The following is a 16,267-nucleotide window of genomic DNA, read 5'->3' as shown; positions in this document are numbered from 1 at the left end:
ACAGTACGGGCCAAAGGTTTGGACACAGCTTCTCATTCAATGTGTTTTCTTTATTTTCCTGACCATTTACATTGGTAGATTCTCGCTGAAGGCATCAAAACGACGAATGAACACGTGGAGTTATGTACTCATGTACTCATCGTTTTGATGCCTTCAGTGAGAATCTACCAATGTAAATGGTCATGAAAATAAAGAAAACACATTGAATGAGAAGGTGTGTCCTGTACTGTATATAATAATTTAAACACTCACTGCAAACATGCAACGTATGCACGTCTGCAATGACAGCATTCCTCTGGAACTCAGGACTAATTGTTAATGATAAAGTTCCTCAATACATTTTTGTCCCATCATTCCATCATTAACAACAATTTACAACATGAACAATGTCTGCACCGGAGTTCTGGCCCAATTGTTTCTAATCAAAAACGTTCCTAAATTACCCTAAACCTTTGAACGGGAGTTTACGTTAATAACCGAACATCCAGTTTTTATCAATTAAGCGTCTATTGCTATGCAACGCAATAGCGGGATCACTACAAACAAAACGATTTCAATCTGTCCAGAAGGGGGCGCCAGATGTTCTTTTTTTCCCATGCAACGACACCGAGATGTGCTCAGAGCGCCCTCTGGTGGGTTCTACAGGATGTTCCTATGTGGATTGGCAGACCACGTTTTTTTTAAGGTATTAAGCAAGACACTCTTATTCAGAGCAATTTACAATCAGTAGATACAGGGACATCCCCCCTGGGACAACTCACAGTGTCCAGGGGGGACACTATGGTAGTTTGAGGGGTCTGAACCTGTAACTTTGTGGTCTTCGGGTCCATAGGCGATTGTGCATTCAAATGCATTTTTTTGTCTTTCCAGCATTTGCTCAGATATATTACTGCTAAATTTAAGTCAGTTACTCAGTTCTCAAATATCAGCCCAGTTACACTGAAATTGTTTTGTTGCGATTATTGTCTTTTCTCCTTTAGATGGTCATTAACCGACCAAATTTGACCAGTGTGCAAAATGTCCCATTGGATTTTTTTTTTCTCATATTCTTAATTGATTGGTGGGTGGTGTGTTTATTAAAGTTGAACTCATGCTAACTCTTTAATAAATGTTGCATTCATACTGAAATTGTGAACTGATGTAAGGAAGTAGACCCGAGGCTTATGTGCTTCCTTGTCCAGTTTCACATTAGGATGTGACCTTTATGCCATGTCTATGTGGTAAAAATCACCCTCAACAACAGAATTTTTAAATACTGTCTATTTCTTATTAGACTTTGATTTACTGATTTATTTAACCACAAAATCTGACAAAAGACACTGATGTTCAATTGATTCTTTTTAATGGAATTTCAGAAACAGGAGGAATTACCGAACTAACACATTAGGTGTTTTCTTTGCGCCTACTGCAGAATAGTATAACACTAAACAGCCAATCTGGCCAAAGCAGTAATAAATAGAAAAAATATTGGGCTGATCATTATTCTTGCATGTGAGTGGTGAATGTGGAATTACTTTTGCCTCAAAGAAAGAACGAAAGATTTGTATCCCCAAAGTAATAACATGTTGCACTAACATACATGGGAGTGTACCAAAACGGTCTACTTGAAACCCAATGCCGGCATCTAAGGTCACCACCTCAATAGAGGTCTTCAGCTTTCTTCCTTGTGCTGTGGCTAACTGTAGCGCACCAACTAGATGAGACGGTAGTTTTGAAGCAAACAGACGTGCGTGCTTCCCCAGAAAGCAAATATGTAAGGTCACGTGGACAGAGACGGATCAAATGTTTCGTTTAAACTACACTCTGTCCGTGGCGGACAGAGTGCGAACCGGCGATTCTAGAGATGGAAACGCTCGAGTGGAGCAGACTACGGTTTTTGTAAAGGATGCGGGGCCGACAGTAGACCCACAGGAACATGCGCCACTATGCAAGCAGAATCTCAGGGGCGCGCCTACGACGATGACCAATGCGCCATCTCTGGGAGACTTCGCAGGAAGGACACAATCTAACACCTCTCTCCCTGCGTCGGTGTTTATTTGGCTGCCATTTTGCGGATGAGGTATTCGGGTCCTGCGAGGTGAGAATGGATCTTGGGACAGGACTGCTGGCTGGGGCCCTCAATCCTCTGTCAGCCCCTAACAGTGGGACTCCTTCTCGCTGACGGGGAAGTAGCCGTCCTTGGTTGGGGGCCCTCGCTGGCGGAGGCCGTCGCCATCTGTCGGAAAGATGGCCAGCAGCTTCTGCTGCTCGCGCTTGGTCTTGGGCAAGTCGGGGGACGGTCTGGTGAGATAGTAGATGCGCTGGGAGACAAAAGGAGATTGAGACGAGGTGAGACGAGGCTTTGATGGCAGCGCTGAACTCTGCTGACCGCCCTGCGAGTGAGACGTACCTCCCTCAGGGTTCCTTTGGTGGTGCAGAGCTTGTATGTGACCCACAGGGGGATGCAGACCATGGAGGAGAGAGCCAACAGCCAGCCCAGAGCATAACCCCACCACGGGTACACATATTCATTATTGTACTTCAGAGGAGTGTACTTGATCAGGGAGAAAGCGAATGTGCCCTGTGGAGAGTTCCAGAATACATTATAAAAACTTTCCAAACTACAGGGTGGGCCATTTATATGGATACACATTAATAAAATGGGAATGGTTGGTGACATTGAACACATTTTATTATAAGTGGTCAGAAACTTGTATATAACTCATAAAAGAATAAAGTTACGTTAAAACCAAGCACACCATTGATTTTCTAGTAAAATTACCAATAAATTTGATGTCACATGACCCTCTTCCTATTGAAAAAACAAAAGTTGGATCCAAGATGACCGACTTCAAAATGGCTGCTATGGTCACCACCCATCTTGAAAACCACCCTGTACACTGATTTACATTCAAAACCTGGCTATTGAGAGTGAAAGTGAAGTGATACTGAAACACTGCAGCACAGCACACGGTGACACAACGAAATGTGTCCTCTGCTTATAACCATCACCCTTGGTGAGCAGTGGGCAGCCATGACAGGCAAAGATTATCCCTCACTTACGATGAGCGGATTATAACGTGTGAAGCTGCACTGTAGAGGAGGATTTGGACAAAAGAAACTCACAAAGCAGGTGGCGGGGGTGAAGAACAGCCAACAGTATTTTATGAGAGCTCCAGGCCTGTAGCCAATCATGTCTTCGATGTTGTCGTAGAATCGGTCGGCACCTTTGGTAAATGCAATTTTTTATAGTTATAGTTAAATCCGTATTTAAACTCAAAAGTTATATGAAATCCGTAAAATACAAGTAAATGTATGATAGCACTGTCAAAGGTAACATTTTAATTGCAGTGTCTATACTCAGAGCAAAGGAGTAGAAACCGATCACTGTTTTTCACCTGTGGCAACAAGGCCGAATTAAGTAATTTTTCCTTAATTTTTGAAGAGAAATGTGCATAATTTGATTAGCTGGTGCCACAAGCTCCACAAGCAATGTGAATCTCTGGAGCCACAATTCAGCGTGGCTGTGCATGATGTCACCTCAGTCAAAGGGAGGAGTGACACCTTTAGCACCTGAGCCTCTTTCCCACCCTGGTATCTTTACTAGTTTTAAATATGAATTCTAGCAAGCTTAATATGATTAATCTTGATTATTTGATTGAAAAAAGTGTCTATTAATTGGCTCCATTTTGACAACCATAATATAGTTACATATAAAGTTTTTGCAATTATCTTTATGGCTGTTCTTTTTTTTCCTTGTTTATTCTAGTAATTAATCATATTGCTATATATACTTCTGTTGTTGTACCAAGTAAATTTACTTATCTTATGTCATTAAAACAGTCCGCCTGCGAGTTTAAGGCAGATGCATGATTTGAAGACATATGGCTGATACTCACCATAAATCCAAGCAATGCAAACAGTCTCAAAAATGGCCACAAAAAGAAGGCACATCCCACTGGCCGCATAATAGTCAAACAGCTGGAAGACATACATTCCTCCCTCGAGGAAACAAGACACACAATGTTAAATTTACAACGTTAAATGGTAACAACCTATTGAGAAGTTTTAAAAAAGTAATTTTAGGTGAAGCCCTGAATGTATAATAGTGTGGGAGTGAATGTCCTTGCTTGCTTCATATTCTAGCAAATAAAATGTAAAAAATGAGACATAGCCCGTGTTAAGCGCACATACCTCAGTGAGCATGATGAGGCCCACAAGAAAGGACAGTATGGACACCGCTAAGATGAAGAGCTCCCTGCGGTTCTTGCGCCGGAAGACCGAGGGGTACATGTCCACCATGGCGGTCACCAGGCTCTCCACGCACACAAACTGCAGGGGGAGCAAAAGTCCAATTCACACACTGTTCTGTTCACATTTATAAATTTACATTTACGCCATTTACCAGAAGCCCTTTTCCAGAGCGCCTTACAATCAGTAGTTACAGGGACAGTCCCCCCCTGGAGACACTCAGGGATAAGCATCTAGCTCAGGGACACAATGATAGTAAGTGGGGTTTGAACCTGTAACCTTGTGTTTAATAGGCGGGTGTGTTACTTATCAGGCTACTACCACCCTAGTTTGCATGCCTAATGAATTCAAATAGAGTCAAAATGGATCTCTCCAAAAAATGGAATTCTTGCCTGACTGTCCAGCCCCAGCAGCACGATCATAATGAAGAAGAAACAAGCCCAGAGCGGCGAAAACGGCATCATGGACACGGCGCGAGGGTAAGCAATAAAGGCGAGTCCAGGGCCTGAGATAAGCAAAACAGACAAATTGAGGACATAATGAAGCAGCATGAGCAAGATTTTCATGAAAATAACCATGCGCCATTTCTTTCTTTTTTTTATCTTGGTTGCCTTAAAACTGTGACACATCATATTTAATAAACTTCATAAAAAATTAACATCAATGGCTCTACTGTAACAAATCCTACCGGATTCTGCTACTTCGGAAATGGGCACGTTCTGCTCGAATGACATAAAACCCAAGATGGAGAAGATTGCAAACCCAGCAACGAAACTCGTCCCACTGTTCAAAAAGCACAGAGCCAAGCAATCCCTGAAATGCAAATCACACGTTAGTGAGTAGGCGAAGATGACATGAAATCCCGTCAAAAGCAGCCGGAACGCCGGTAGAGAACACTAAGCGCGGGGAGAACAGAACGTTCCAGGGCTGTCACTCACCGGTAGCAGTTGTTGTTGTACTTGTTGTAACTCCCCAGCGCTGTGAGGCACCCCAGGCAAATGGCATAGGAGAAGAAGATCTGAGTCCCAGCATCCATCCATACCTGCATGGGGACGTAGAACAAGGCCTCAGTGCAACCCAAAACGTTGCAGTTGTGTGTGGTTTGTGTGTGTAAAAGCGTCTCAGACATCTGGGATCAGTGAAGCCCCAGATAACAGCAGCCTTTCAGGAGGGATAATGATGATTGCATCTTCAAAGAGCTACAAAATGGTTTTGGGCCCGGGACAGGACCCACTGTGAAGACCACGGCAAGTAACTAGAGGTTAGACACACATTTCTTTCATACTTTTTTTTTTTTTTTAAATCTAGTTAGGATTAAAGAGTTTTGATGAATGAACAGGTTAAACAAGCTCCTGAACCCTCAACAGTTCACCTTGGCAAGCTGGTTTACATAAGCATCAATCTTCAATTTAAAGAGACAAGACTTTGTTGGAATGTTTGTGGGGTGCTGTCGAAGCCGTGGGGGACGTGCAAGGCTTCTACCAGCTTGCATCGCTTTGTGCTCTGACTAGAAACGCACAAATTTACAGCAACACCATTTACAGATCCTGCATTTAAATTATCCACCGATTTAACATTTGACAAGTTTAATATCTTGCACAGGGAACTAAGCTGTTTGTCATTTGACATTTACTTTCACGCCGACGTTTAGATCGTATCGCGTTATACATCACACATGCCTGCACCTGTCATGGCAGCAGACATGCTGAAATATGCCCAAAACGAATACTAGGTGTAGGCGGCATTCCTTCTATTCCATCTATACAATGATCAGTCCTCAAAAATCTAATTTTGTACATCGTTAGGAATTTTCCCCACGCACTTTTCAGGAAAAAAATGAGAGAACCTTTCACATTAGATCCTTTCTTTTTCTATAGCACCCATTTTATATACATTTTTACTATTGACTTTACTCTCATAATTCATCCTGTTTTGACTTTTCAACCCTTCCTAAGTTAAGGCATATATGTATTTTTTTACTTAATAGTGGATACAATCTTATTCAATTAGTTAGCATTATTGCAACTACTTGGACCATTTTCAGGTCATTAAAAGTTTTTGATGTTAACTGGATGCGTTTTTTTATTAAAATGTGATTAGCGGTTTATTGACCAATACAAAGAACATCCTATCACGTTTAAGATGATGTGTATAGTTGTATGTACTTTCACATAAAGAGAAGCACGGAACATACCGGAGACAGAGGCCATTCCTCTCTGGCCCAAAATTCCTTGTGACTCACAGATGGTCGAAAACAAACCCCAGTCCCCTGCTGGGCTTGTTACTTAGGGTCACCTGGTTGACCCAATCACCAGATGAGAGGGGTAAACATGGCCTGAATTTCTCCCTGTTTATCTCCTTGTCCCTCTTTACATCTCTGGGGACTATTTTCGTTCCTGATGAGCACCATCTAACCCTTAATTAGCAGCAGATGCACTGTGCATGCAGATTGCCTTTTGGTGGCTTGGAGGGAACCCTACCTGAGGATCAGACAGTCTTCCGAGATCTGGGTAGAGATAAAACTGAATCCCCCTGGAAGCCCCAGGCAGGGTGACTCCTCGTATCAGAAGGATCAGAAGCATGACATATGGGAAAGTTGCAGTAAAGTATACTACCTGCGGGGTTGAGAACAGATTAGGACAAGATCTGAAACTTCCTTGTATCTTCAACTTCTTCTTCCATGTGAAAAACGCATCTCAGATACAAATACATCTAACTCACCTTGCCCGTGGATTTCACACCCTTCCATATGCAAAAGTAACACATGGACCAGGCAATGAGGAGGCATAGGGCCAGGTCCCAGTGAAGTTCCCCCATGTGATCAATCCCTGAGGAGATCCGCAGGACCCTCCTCCTAGAGTCATTTAACCAAAAGAGCCACCATTGAGAACCCACACGTGACCATGAAACAGCCCGACAACACTGATGCACATTTAAATTGATGTCAGTTTGCCCACTTACTCCCAAAACTCGATGACTGGAGAAGTTGCATTTGCCAAGTAGCTCTGGTCCACAGAATCATTTCTCCTCTGGAACTCTATGCAAGATTCTTGAGGATCCAAAAAATAACATTATTCTGCAGAATGTGATTAACATGCGATGATCATTAATAGTTTTATGTAAAAAACACTGCATTGACCACTTTACCTGTGTTCCATGTATTGTTGCAGGATGACCAAGGCAAATTCCAAGAAAAAGAGAAGGAAAGGTAGAAGATGCCCCAGGCAAGAACAATTATATAGTAGAAGTTCAGCAAAGCAACAATGACCTGGGTAGCATAGCCAACTCCTGCAGTAAAGGAGGATATTAGTTATTTATCTGTATACTCGTTTGTACTGTGAGTTAGAGCAATGAAAGGGGAGCATTACCCTCAAAGAGTGGGCTGATTTTCCTCCAGCAGGTGATGCCTCCTTCGCTGGTGTACTGGCCAAGGGCGGTCTCCAGGAAGAACACAGGGATGCCACAGGTGAAGAGGAAGATGAGATATGGGATGAAGAATGCGCCTAGAAAAACAAGGCTGGGATGAAATGTAATGGCCACCGCCTGAGCAACGTGAGAACGTCTTTCCAAAAGAAAAACTGGAAAGTGTGTCAATGAAATGGGATTAATAACAATGAAAAAGTACAGAAATGTTATGAATTCTTTCATCAAGTGAAAAGGAGAAGCCATTCTCAGAATGCCAGTGCATCTCTGTTCAAACGCGGCTGATGCGAGTTCAAAGGCAAGAGACCTCAAACAACAGCTGTGACCCTCCTACCCTGTGACACCGCGGTCTCCTCATCAGCCAGGCCGATGGGTCAAAGGTCCATTTACACAAGTGTCTGACAAACGCTGAACTAGAAATAATCTCAAACAATAAACGAAAGCGCGGAAGTACATCTCTAAAACAAGGTTTCTGCCTCATCAACTTCGTTTAAGCGCTTGTACACCACTTGCAAGAGTTATGCTGAACGGAGCCGCAATTACAGCGCCAGTCAGGGTGTTTCAAGAAGTATTTATATGATTGTTTTTGGGGTGCTGAAACTCTAAAATAGAAATGAATTCGGTCAATTAGTTGCATTTTACAAGCAGAGCCACTATCTCAAAAGTGCAACATAACACAGATGTTCAAGAAAAAAAAGAGCGCTTTTAAGGCTTTTTATTTTGAAGCAACATTTGGCTTTATTTTATCACAAGCCATTACAAGGATCAGTGATATCAATCAATATTGCAACCCTCTTGGCATGCACATGATGCATTAGAGGGGATCTCCCTGGCTTGCAGACCAATAGAGGGTTTTGTGCAGCTCTCCCGTTACGCAGGCCCTGCAGACCAGGCCAGCTGGGGTTGCTGGGGTCACATGTTCATACTCACCACCACCGTTCTTGTAGCAGAGGTACGGGAACCGCCACACGTTTCCTAAGCCAATGATTTCTCCAGCGACAGACAGGACAAACTCCATCTTGTTGTTCCACTGTCCACGTTCCTTCATCTTGTCCTCCCTGTTCGGAACGATGTCCAGCGGCCTGCTGTGGCCGTTTGACGGGTCCATTTTGGCCATGCTCTCCTTGCCTTTGCTGTAGACAAAGAGACTGAAGTAATAGTGAGCAAAACATCAAGCTTTCATGAGCTCAAACTGTGAAACCAGAAGTTCAACTGAAGTGGGGGAGTGGCTTTCCTTCTGCTAACATGTCAGGACAATCATCAGGCCCCTTGTGTACCTTTGGCCTAAATAAAATTAGAGTCGTTTTTTGCTGAACTTCTCCAGGGTGGACGACATTTGGAATTGACAAATGGGACAGGTGTAGGTAAATAACCGGCACCAGCATGAAAATTCTGGACACAAGTCCCAACACACCGATGACAGGGAAAGGTGGAAGGACCCAAGGGTCAAATTTTGTCATTAATAGATAAAACAAGATAACAGATAAACTAAATAGCCTTTTAGTTGATGTGTAGTTATTTCTGTCACCCAGAACATGCTTTTTAAAGGCCATTTGCACATTTGAAGTATTGACGAGCATGGTCTTAAATCATCTAGAAGTTGTGAATAATCTGGCTCCTCCCATTTTAAAGAGTTTATAAAAACATTGCACCTTTTGACCAAAGCCCAGCGCTTAGCGTGTAGTGCTGCACTTAGCCGAAGTTTGAAATAGAATCTGAAATGCCACTCTATGGTAGGCTTATTGCATTGTGCACTTCCATGCTCTTATTCACACGTGCACGTTTCCCCCCTTAAAATGCCATGTAATACTTTTCAGCTGTGTTGCCATAACCCCCAGAATGGTGCTCGGTGATCCACACTACACATTTTATTTGCCCCTTTCAGTATGTGCATCGATCATGCATCATTTTCCTCCGTCCCTCCATGGGTTTTCCCATATACCCGTGGCAGAATTGCATTTGAAATGGCAACGGTCGACTGTAAGGGCTGCTCACAGCATGGGACAGTGGCTCTTGATGAAAGAGTTCCTTCTGTGTTGCAAACAGAACCCTCACTGACCGTGCTCACTCCTGTCAGGTCGCATTAGCAGGCCCGGGCCACTCGTCCCCTTCTCCCGTGCCAGTCTGTTCCGACCAGGCCAAAAAGGCCCCTCTCGTTCGACTAATTGTGGGCTTTACTCCTCCATGCCACTCTTACACAGGGTCCGAGAATCAGCACTCTGGCCAAACAAGAAGACGACATGTGGACACCCTGCAGTGCCAGAGTCCTGGGACATGTGTTGCAGTGCCCAGCAGGGGTGGCTGGAACGGCATCTGGTGGGGTGATGGGTTTGTGCGGGGTGGGGGGTTGCATCAGTTGCAAACATGGGCCATGTGTTAACAAGGTACTTGTGGTAAAGGAGGTTTGGCATCGTAAAATGAGCGAAGCTCTTTCAGCCGGGAATCCTTTGTGCTTGAGGAGCATTTTCAGTGCCAACAACATTGACGGCGGTTTACCTCAGCACCTTCTGTAGGGCACAAAACTGCCAAGTGAAATACCTCAAGGAGAACTTGTAAACTTTCATGGACAGGCTGTGTTTGTTCTTTTTTTTTCATGGTCACGATTAATAGAATGTACAAATTTAGAAACATGCCACATCTAAAATAGAAACAGTTTGGCCAAAAATAGGAGCTCGTCTACTGGCCTCAACTCAAGTCTTCTGGGTCTCCAAGTCTCCTAATCTAGCTGCCAATATACCTGGGCAGAGAAACACAAACACACACACAAACCTGGGCTTGAACTGGCGGTCCACAAAGCTCAGTAGAGTCTCTGCTCTATGAATTCACCATGACACGCAATGGCAATTCTCATGTAAGTGGCTTCATTCATAAGTTATTTAGAGTTATTTCAAATGATGAATTATCTTTTGAATTTTTATGTATTATTAATTATATTTTAGATGTTGAGTCTCCTGTATAAACCTCCATGCCTTACCAGGAGACATTTTAAGGTATCACTCCAAAATGCAGGCTTGCAGAGTTAAAAGATCAAGAATGTAGTAAGAAATTCCCCTTTGTGGCCATTTGCATTGTGCAGTAAATTTCAGACGAACAGCAAAATTATGAAGAAATATTTGTCCACTAGTTTAATAAACAGGATTACTGTATATTTTGCTATGTCAGACATAATCGTTGCCAGCAGAATAATACATGCCTCCAACCACCACATTACTAGGTGCCGAGGACTGTTTGTCATAAAAAATATATGAATTGGAAACATGTGTCCGCAAATCCAAATCCAGCACAGTGAGCACAGCCACTCTGAAACAAGTGCCTTTACAGACACATCCAAAAGCGAGAAAACGAGAAAAAAAGAAAGAAAGCATTGATTTGCTTTGTCCATTACTCACCTTTAGCTGTGTTGCTGGCAGGCAGCGGTCAAATTTTGAAGCAAAAGTGCAAATACCTTGCAATTTAATGTGCAAGGGTGGGGAGTTCTGCAATTCTAAAAGTTCAGTCAGCCTTCAATGAGTTTTTGGTCAACTAACCAATGCCGGCTTTTCTTTTCCCCTCTCATTCAGAAAACACACACACACACACAGTCACACGCTCACACACACACAGCACACTGGAGGTCTGTGAAGCTTCAGTACGATGCAGTGATTGCATAACCTTTGGACTCACACATTCTCCTGGGACATTCTGTCTGTGTGAAGGGGAGAAGGTGAGGGGATATATATATATAAATATATATATTTCTTTAAATAAAAGATCACCTAAAAAAAGCACTGCAGGGCTGAAATGAGAACAGCCCTCAAACTGGGAGAACTTCTCCAAACTTTTTCTTGTGTACCCAGACACACACACACACACACACACACACACACACAAACACAAAGATTCTTTATTCTTCGATCCCATACCACTTCCCCACATGCCCAACACTCCTTTCACTGCCTTTTCTCACAGCAGAGTCTTGGACTGGCCCAGTTAGAGGGACTCATCAAAAAGCGTGAGAGTGCCCAGAATGACATTTATTTATCCGTTTTTTGGTGTGGGTTTTTTTTAACCGTGAATTTTTGTTTGCTTTGCTGTGTGTCCTGCGAGCTTTCTGGATAACGTCTGTGCATGAGGTGCCCCTTCTGCATACCAAAGTGGCTGTTCCATACAGAAAACTGCCTTTCAGAGAAAAAAGGTTGGGCAGGACTACTTGCAGTTGTCTAATCAAAAAAATATACAAAAGAATTAAATATACTAACTAAAATATAAATTAAAATAGAATACAATAAAATACTAAAGATCTATGTTACGTTATATATATAGAAAACCTAGAACTTTAATATTTTATCGTAAGGAGTTGTAACACCCCGCCACCCCGAAGTGTAAATGTGTTGAAAATATTTAACACCCCCCCCATCACCCCTCGACTGTTGTGCAACGCGGATCATTGCGTATTTCTCTGTAGTCAGACACCTGGGCGCAGGTGTTAAAGGAGGAGACTTTTCCAAAAACAATTCATTACTTTTAAAAAATGGTAATCGATTGTTCACTAGCTATTTATTTAGTTATTTAATCCAATTTAAAACAAGAGTGTCAACTCTTTTTCTCTCTCTCTGTCTAGTCTCTCTGAGTGGTAATCCTTACCACTCACTATTTTATAAAAAAAAAAGAAAAAGTTTTTTTTGTATATGTTTATGGAGAAAACAACACAAGAACACAAATTATGTCTTTAAAGAGACTAGATGGGTTTAATAAGTATATTTTATGTAGAATGCTTTTCCATGTATAGTTTTTTATTTTCAGTTAATTCCATTTCACTTCATCCAGATTATCAGAAAATGACAGGTTGCAGTATTTAAACAAAAGGTCTGTTCATTAGGAACATTTAATTGTGTTGCAACATTTCATTCTTTTTTCAAATCTGCCAAAAAAATTATTACATTTATAACAGCAAAATAAAAAGAAAGAAAAAAAGAAAGAAAAGCAAAGTTGGAGGAACAAAGGGTTGTTTTTTCCTCTCCTGATCACAGTTTTTCAGCATGGTCTGAAGAAGCTGCCCTGTCTCTTCCCATTAAATTCACACTGTGGTTGCTCGTTACATGAAGACTCTTAATTATGAGTTTCAACATGAGGTAAGACTTCTCCTGTTGAGCATGCGGCTAATGGCCGTTTACAGCTCTCTGGAGCCCAGTGGGAGGCTTTTCTTGCAAAGCCTCATGTGTTTTTCATGCTTTAATTAAACCATTTTGTACTTGGGTCCAAATCAATGTTACATCAGAGATGAGTTGCATGAAGTGGAAAATAATAATTGTAAATAATTCCCATTAACTGTTTCTTTGCATCATATTGGTGAGTAGCACCAACTGCATCTCACTCTGCAATACTGTACCTGCACGCTGCTTATCATAGGCCAGAACAGGCTCGCAAAGTATAAGCTGGTGAACTTTGAGCATGTTGGTTTTAAATTACATGCATTTTATTTGTGTAGCCCAGTATTACCCCTGCGCCCTGCAGGTCAATGACAGAGGGCTGATTTATGAAGAATCATAGTCCTTCAAAACCTTTTCCTCTGGTCGATGAAAAATGCTTTGGTTAAAGAATGGCCTGCAGGGGGAGCCAAAGCTTGTACACTTGCCATGGGCAGACAGGGGCACAGATAAGATACTGCCCAACGGCTGCCGGAGCCAGTCTTGGGAAACTGGGTGCAGGCTGAGGACTGACACAGGCAGTGCACCAGCCCACCACAGGGCACACACAGGACAATTTATAATCATCAGTTCACCCAGAGTTCATGGTGGCAGGAAACCGGAGAACCCAGAGGAAACCTGCACCAATGTGGGGGGAGCATGCAAACGTTTGACATATTTCCCCATCTAATTGCCTCTAATTATGTTTGCACTTTGGAGTAAATCATTAATGCACAATCCATTTACACACACACATACACTTTTTATTCTGTTCAAACAGAGTTTGTAGAGAGAAGCCAAAGTTTTGTCTTCTTTGAGGGTCTAGTATTCATCATGAAACGGATATTCTGGATGATCACTCCACCTGTCAATGAACAATTTTAAAACAAATGTTTTAAATGACTTTTTCACAGATATTATTATATTTGATATGTAACTTACATAAGAAGCTCAACAAAGCGAACGTTTTTGTTGAGTCCTTCAATTGCTTTCATTTCTTCCTCAGTAAGTGAGAAGTCAAATATCTAAGGAAGGTAAGAGGAAATGTAAGGTTATGGATGCTTTTATAATCTATAAAAGAAATCAGTCAACATCTTTTCATCTTTGACAACATCACTAAACAAATAGAATATTTCAGAAGATCCAGACAACTGATCACACAATCGTTTAGTGGTGATTCTGCTATGATGACTCAAGCAGCTTATCATTAGGATACACTACAATGATGACCACACAGACCCTCTCCCTCCTACACCCTGCCTTCCATTGGGAAGGGTGTGATGCATCCTGTGGAAGAGGGGCATCTAGTGGATGCAACAGTGAATGGCAATGTTTTTACATTTCTTTAAAAAATGTGGTTCATTTAAAAATGAATTTAGGTTTTAATGAATTCCTCACTACCTACAAATCATTGACTGAGTATGCTTAAGCTAATTGCAATTAGTGGAAAGTCTCATCACCAGGACGAACAGCAATGAAAGTAATTGCTTTTAATTGTCTTTGTCATTGTGATCCACAGCAAGCAAAGCACACTGTGCTCAGAACAAATTGAGTCCTTTCACCCTGAGTGAGCAGTGGACAGCCATGAAAGGTGCCCGGGGAGGGTCCCACAATGAGATTTCCCCAGGATGCATGGTTTCGGTGTCTGTAGCTTTAAATGCTAATAAGGAAGAGAGAGTCAGGACGAGGAGGAGAGTGGCCTATAGAAGTTGAGATGGAGATCCTGATCTAGAGTGACCCCATGCTTGCCAAGACACAGTTTCTGCCAACACATACTGGATGTACAGGCCCTGGGTGTTCAGCGGTACACCCACCTGAAAGTTGTCCTTAATGCGTTGGGGACTGAAGCTCTTTGGGATGACCACCACTCCTCGCTGGACATTGAAACGCAAGGCCACCTGAGCACTGTTCTTATTGTACTTCTTCCCAATGGAGACCAGGACCTCATCCGCCAACATCGGAGGGCATTTCAAGTTTACCCTGATAGCAGGAAGAGAGATAATTATGTGTGTGTGTTTATATTGTTGTAAATAAAATGCTGCATGACTGTTGGAAGCAGAAAAAATGTGTTACCAGGAAGCATCTCGGGAGGTTCCCAAAGGACTGTATCCCACAATCACAATGTCGTTCTGGCGACAGTATTCCAGCAACTTGGGTTGAGTGAAATACGGATGACATTCAACCTGAGAGAGGCCGTTTATAAAATAAATCAATCTTTTTTGCTGAAGGGACACATTAATTATTCAAAAAATTCCCACCTGGTTGGAGACAGGTTTGTGTTTTAGTCCAGGCTTATTCAAAATGAGCTCCAGCTGCCTGCGGTTGAAGTTGGACACTCCTAGAGACTTTGTCAGTCCTGCATCTTTGCAAGCCTCCAGCGCCTGTGGGATTGGAATTTGACACCAAAACGCACTTTGAACACTTTATAAATTACCCTTTTGTTACGCTTTATTACCCTTTTGTGACTCTGACCCACTCAGGTCTGTATCAGTAACTTCACAGGCTAGCATTACATTGCTTAGCAACTTATTGATTACATTAAAATTCTAGAAGAAAGTTGTAACACATAAAATCAGAAATACTGTATCTGTGCTATGCCTAGAGATATAAAGAGTAAGAAAATTCAAAGAACTTACTTCCCATGTGGCCAAGAGGTCTGTTTTGTGATAAAGCCATTTTCCATTCTCATCTTTAGGGTAAAAGGCATCTCCAGGCTGTAAAATAAAGGTCAGGTTGTGTCTATGTGCTAATACACAAAACTCAATATACTGATCAATGTACAAGGTACAAAATGTAAATGTTCGAACCTTGAATGCCATTGGCAGCTCAACTATGTACAGATCCACATAGTCCAGCTGCAGTGTCTTCAGGGTCCTCTCTAAAGCAGGCCTGACCAGCTCTGGAGGGTGGAAAGTGTTCCACAGCTGCAGCAGAACAGGGCATACAATCATTCAGTTGAAAAACACACACACACACCCACAAAATCCTACACGTCTACATGCAAAAGCACCTTTCCACAGTAAAAGATGTCTTCTCTCTTCACCGTTCCATCAGCTATCTTCTCACGAATGGCCTGGCCCACCTCATGCTCGTTGTAATAAACCAGCGCTCCGTCAAAGTGTCTATATCCAACATCTATTGCCAGTTTGACGGACTCGGCAGCAGTTCCCTTAGAAGTCTGGTCGAGGGTTAAAAAAAGTTTGGCATTTTGCATTGCTGCTCAGAACAACAATAATCATTGCAACACACTAACATGCAACAAACAGCACAAGTGACATCAGGTATCCTTACTGTCCGTGGGTCCCCATAAGTGCCCAGTCCTACAAGGGGAATGCGGTTCCCATCACTCAACGGTATAGAGTGGTCCTTGGCAGTCACGTTCATCTCGTCTGTGGAAAGAAAGCCTGCCAATTCCGAGCTAGTCCAGTGGGTTAATGAATAATGAGTCT

At 42.4% G+C, this 16,267-nt stretch overlaps 2 protein-coding genes across 5 annotated transcripts; both read right to left on the bottom strand.

Moving 5' to 3' along the window:
• Positions 1-1,325: 1,325 nt before the first annotated feature.
• Positions 1,326-11,266, bottom strand: slc6a13 (solute carrier family 6 member 13). 4 transcript variants are annotated; one of them, XM_028957753.1, is made up of 16 exons: positions 11,043-11,266; positions 10,338-10,390; positions 8,584-8,786; positions 7,599-7,733; positions 7,378-7,518; positions 7,192-7,279; positions 6,952-7,084; positions 6,711-6,845; positions 5,169-5,272; positions 4,919-5,043; positions 4,623-4,735; positions 4,174-4,311; positions 3,879-3,981; positions 3,106-3,206; positions 2,390-2,560; positions 2,136-2,300 (listed from the first exon to the last, which is right to left on the bottom strand). In XM_028957753.1, exons 3-16 carry the CDS (start codon positions 8,768-8,770, stop codon positions 2,136-2,138), a joined length of 1,839 nt encoding a protein of 612 aa, XP_028813586.1. In that variant the 5' UTR covers positions 8,771-8,786; positions 10,338-10,390; positions 11,043-11,266. The 4 variants fall into 4 exon arrangements, with proteins under 4 accessions (XP_028813584.1, XP_028813586.1, XP_028813587.1 ...); XM_028957751.1 differs by lacking the exons at positions 10,338-10,390; positions 11,043-11,266 and adding an exon at positions 10,150-10,328 and having other exon boundaries at positions 1,326-2,300; XM_028957754.1 differs by lacking the exon at positions 10,338-10,390 and having other exon boundaries at positions 8,584-8,801.
• A 2,294-nt stretch (positions 11,267-13,560) lies between these two features.
• LOC114766928 (3-oxo-5-beta-steroid 4-dehydrogenase-like) lies at positions 13,561-16,267 on the bottom strand. Its single transcript, XM_028958304.1, has 9 exons — positions 16,110-16,267; positions 15,829-15,996; positions 15,626-15,742; positions 15,455-15,532; positions 15,077-15,199; positions 14,892-15,001; positions 14,633-14,798; positions 13,761-13,843; positions 13,561-13,683 (listed from the first exon to the last, which is right to left on the bottom strand). Exons 1-9 carry the CDS (start codon positions 16,200-16,202, stop codon positions 13,641-13,643), a joined length of 981 nt encoding a protein of 326 aa, XP_028814137.1. The 5' UTR covers positions 16,203-16,267; the 3' UTR covers positions 13,561-13,640.

The sequence above is a fragment of the Denticeps clupeoides genome, chromosome 17 (genome assembly GCF_900700375.1).
Source record: "Denticeps clupeoides chromosome 17, fDenClu1.1, whole genome shotgun sequence".
In the NCBI taxonomy this organism is placed as follows: Eukaryota; Metazoa; Chordata; class Actinopteri; order Clupeiformes; family Denticipitidae; genus Denticeps; species Denticeps clupeoides.
This window is presented reverse-complemented; position numbering and strand designations above follow the sequence as displayed.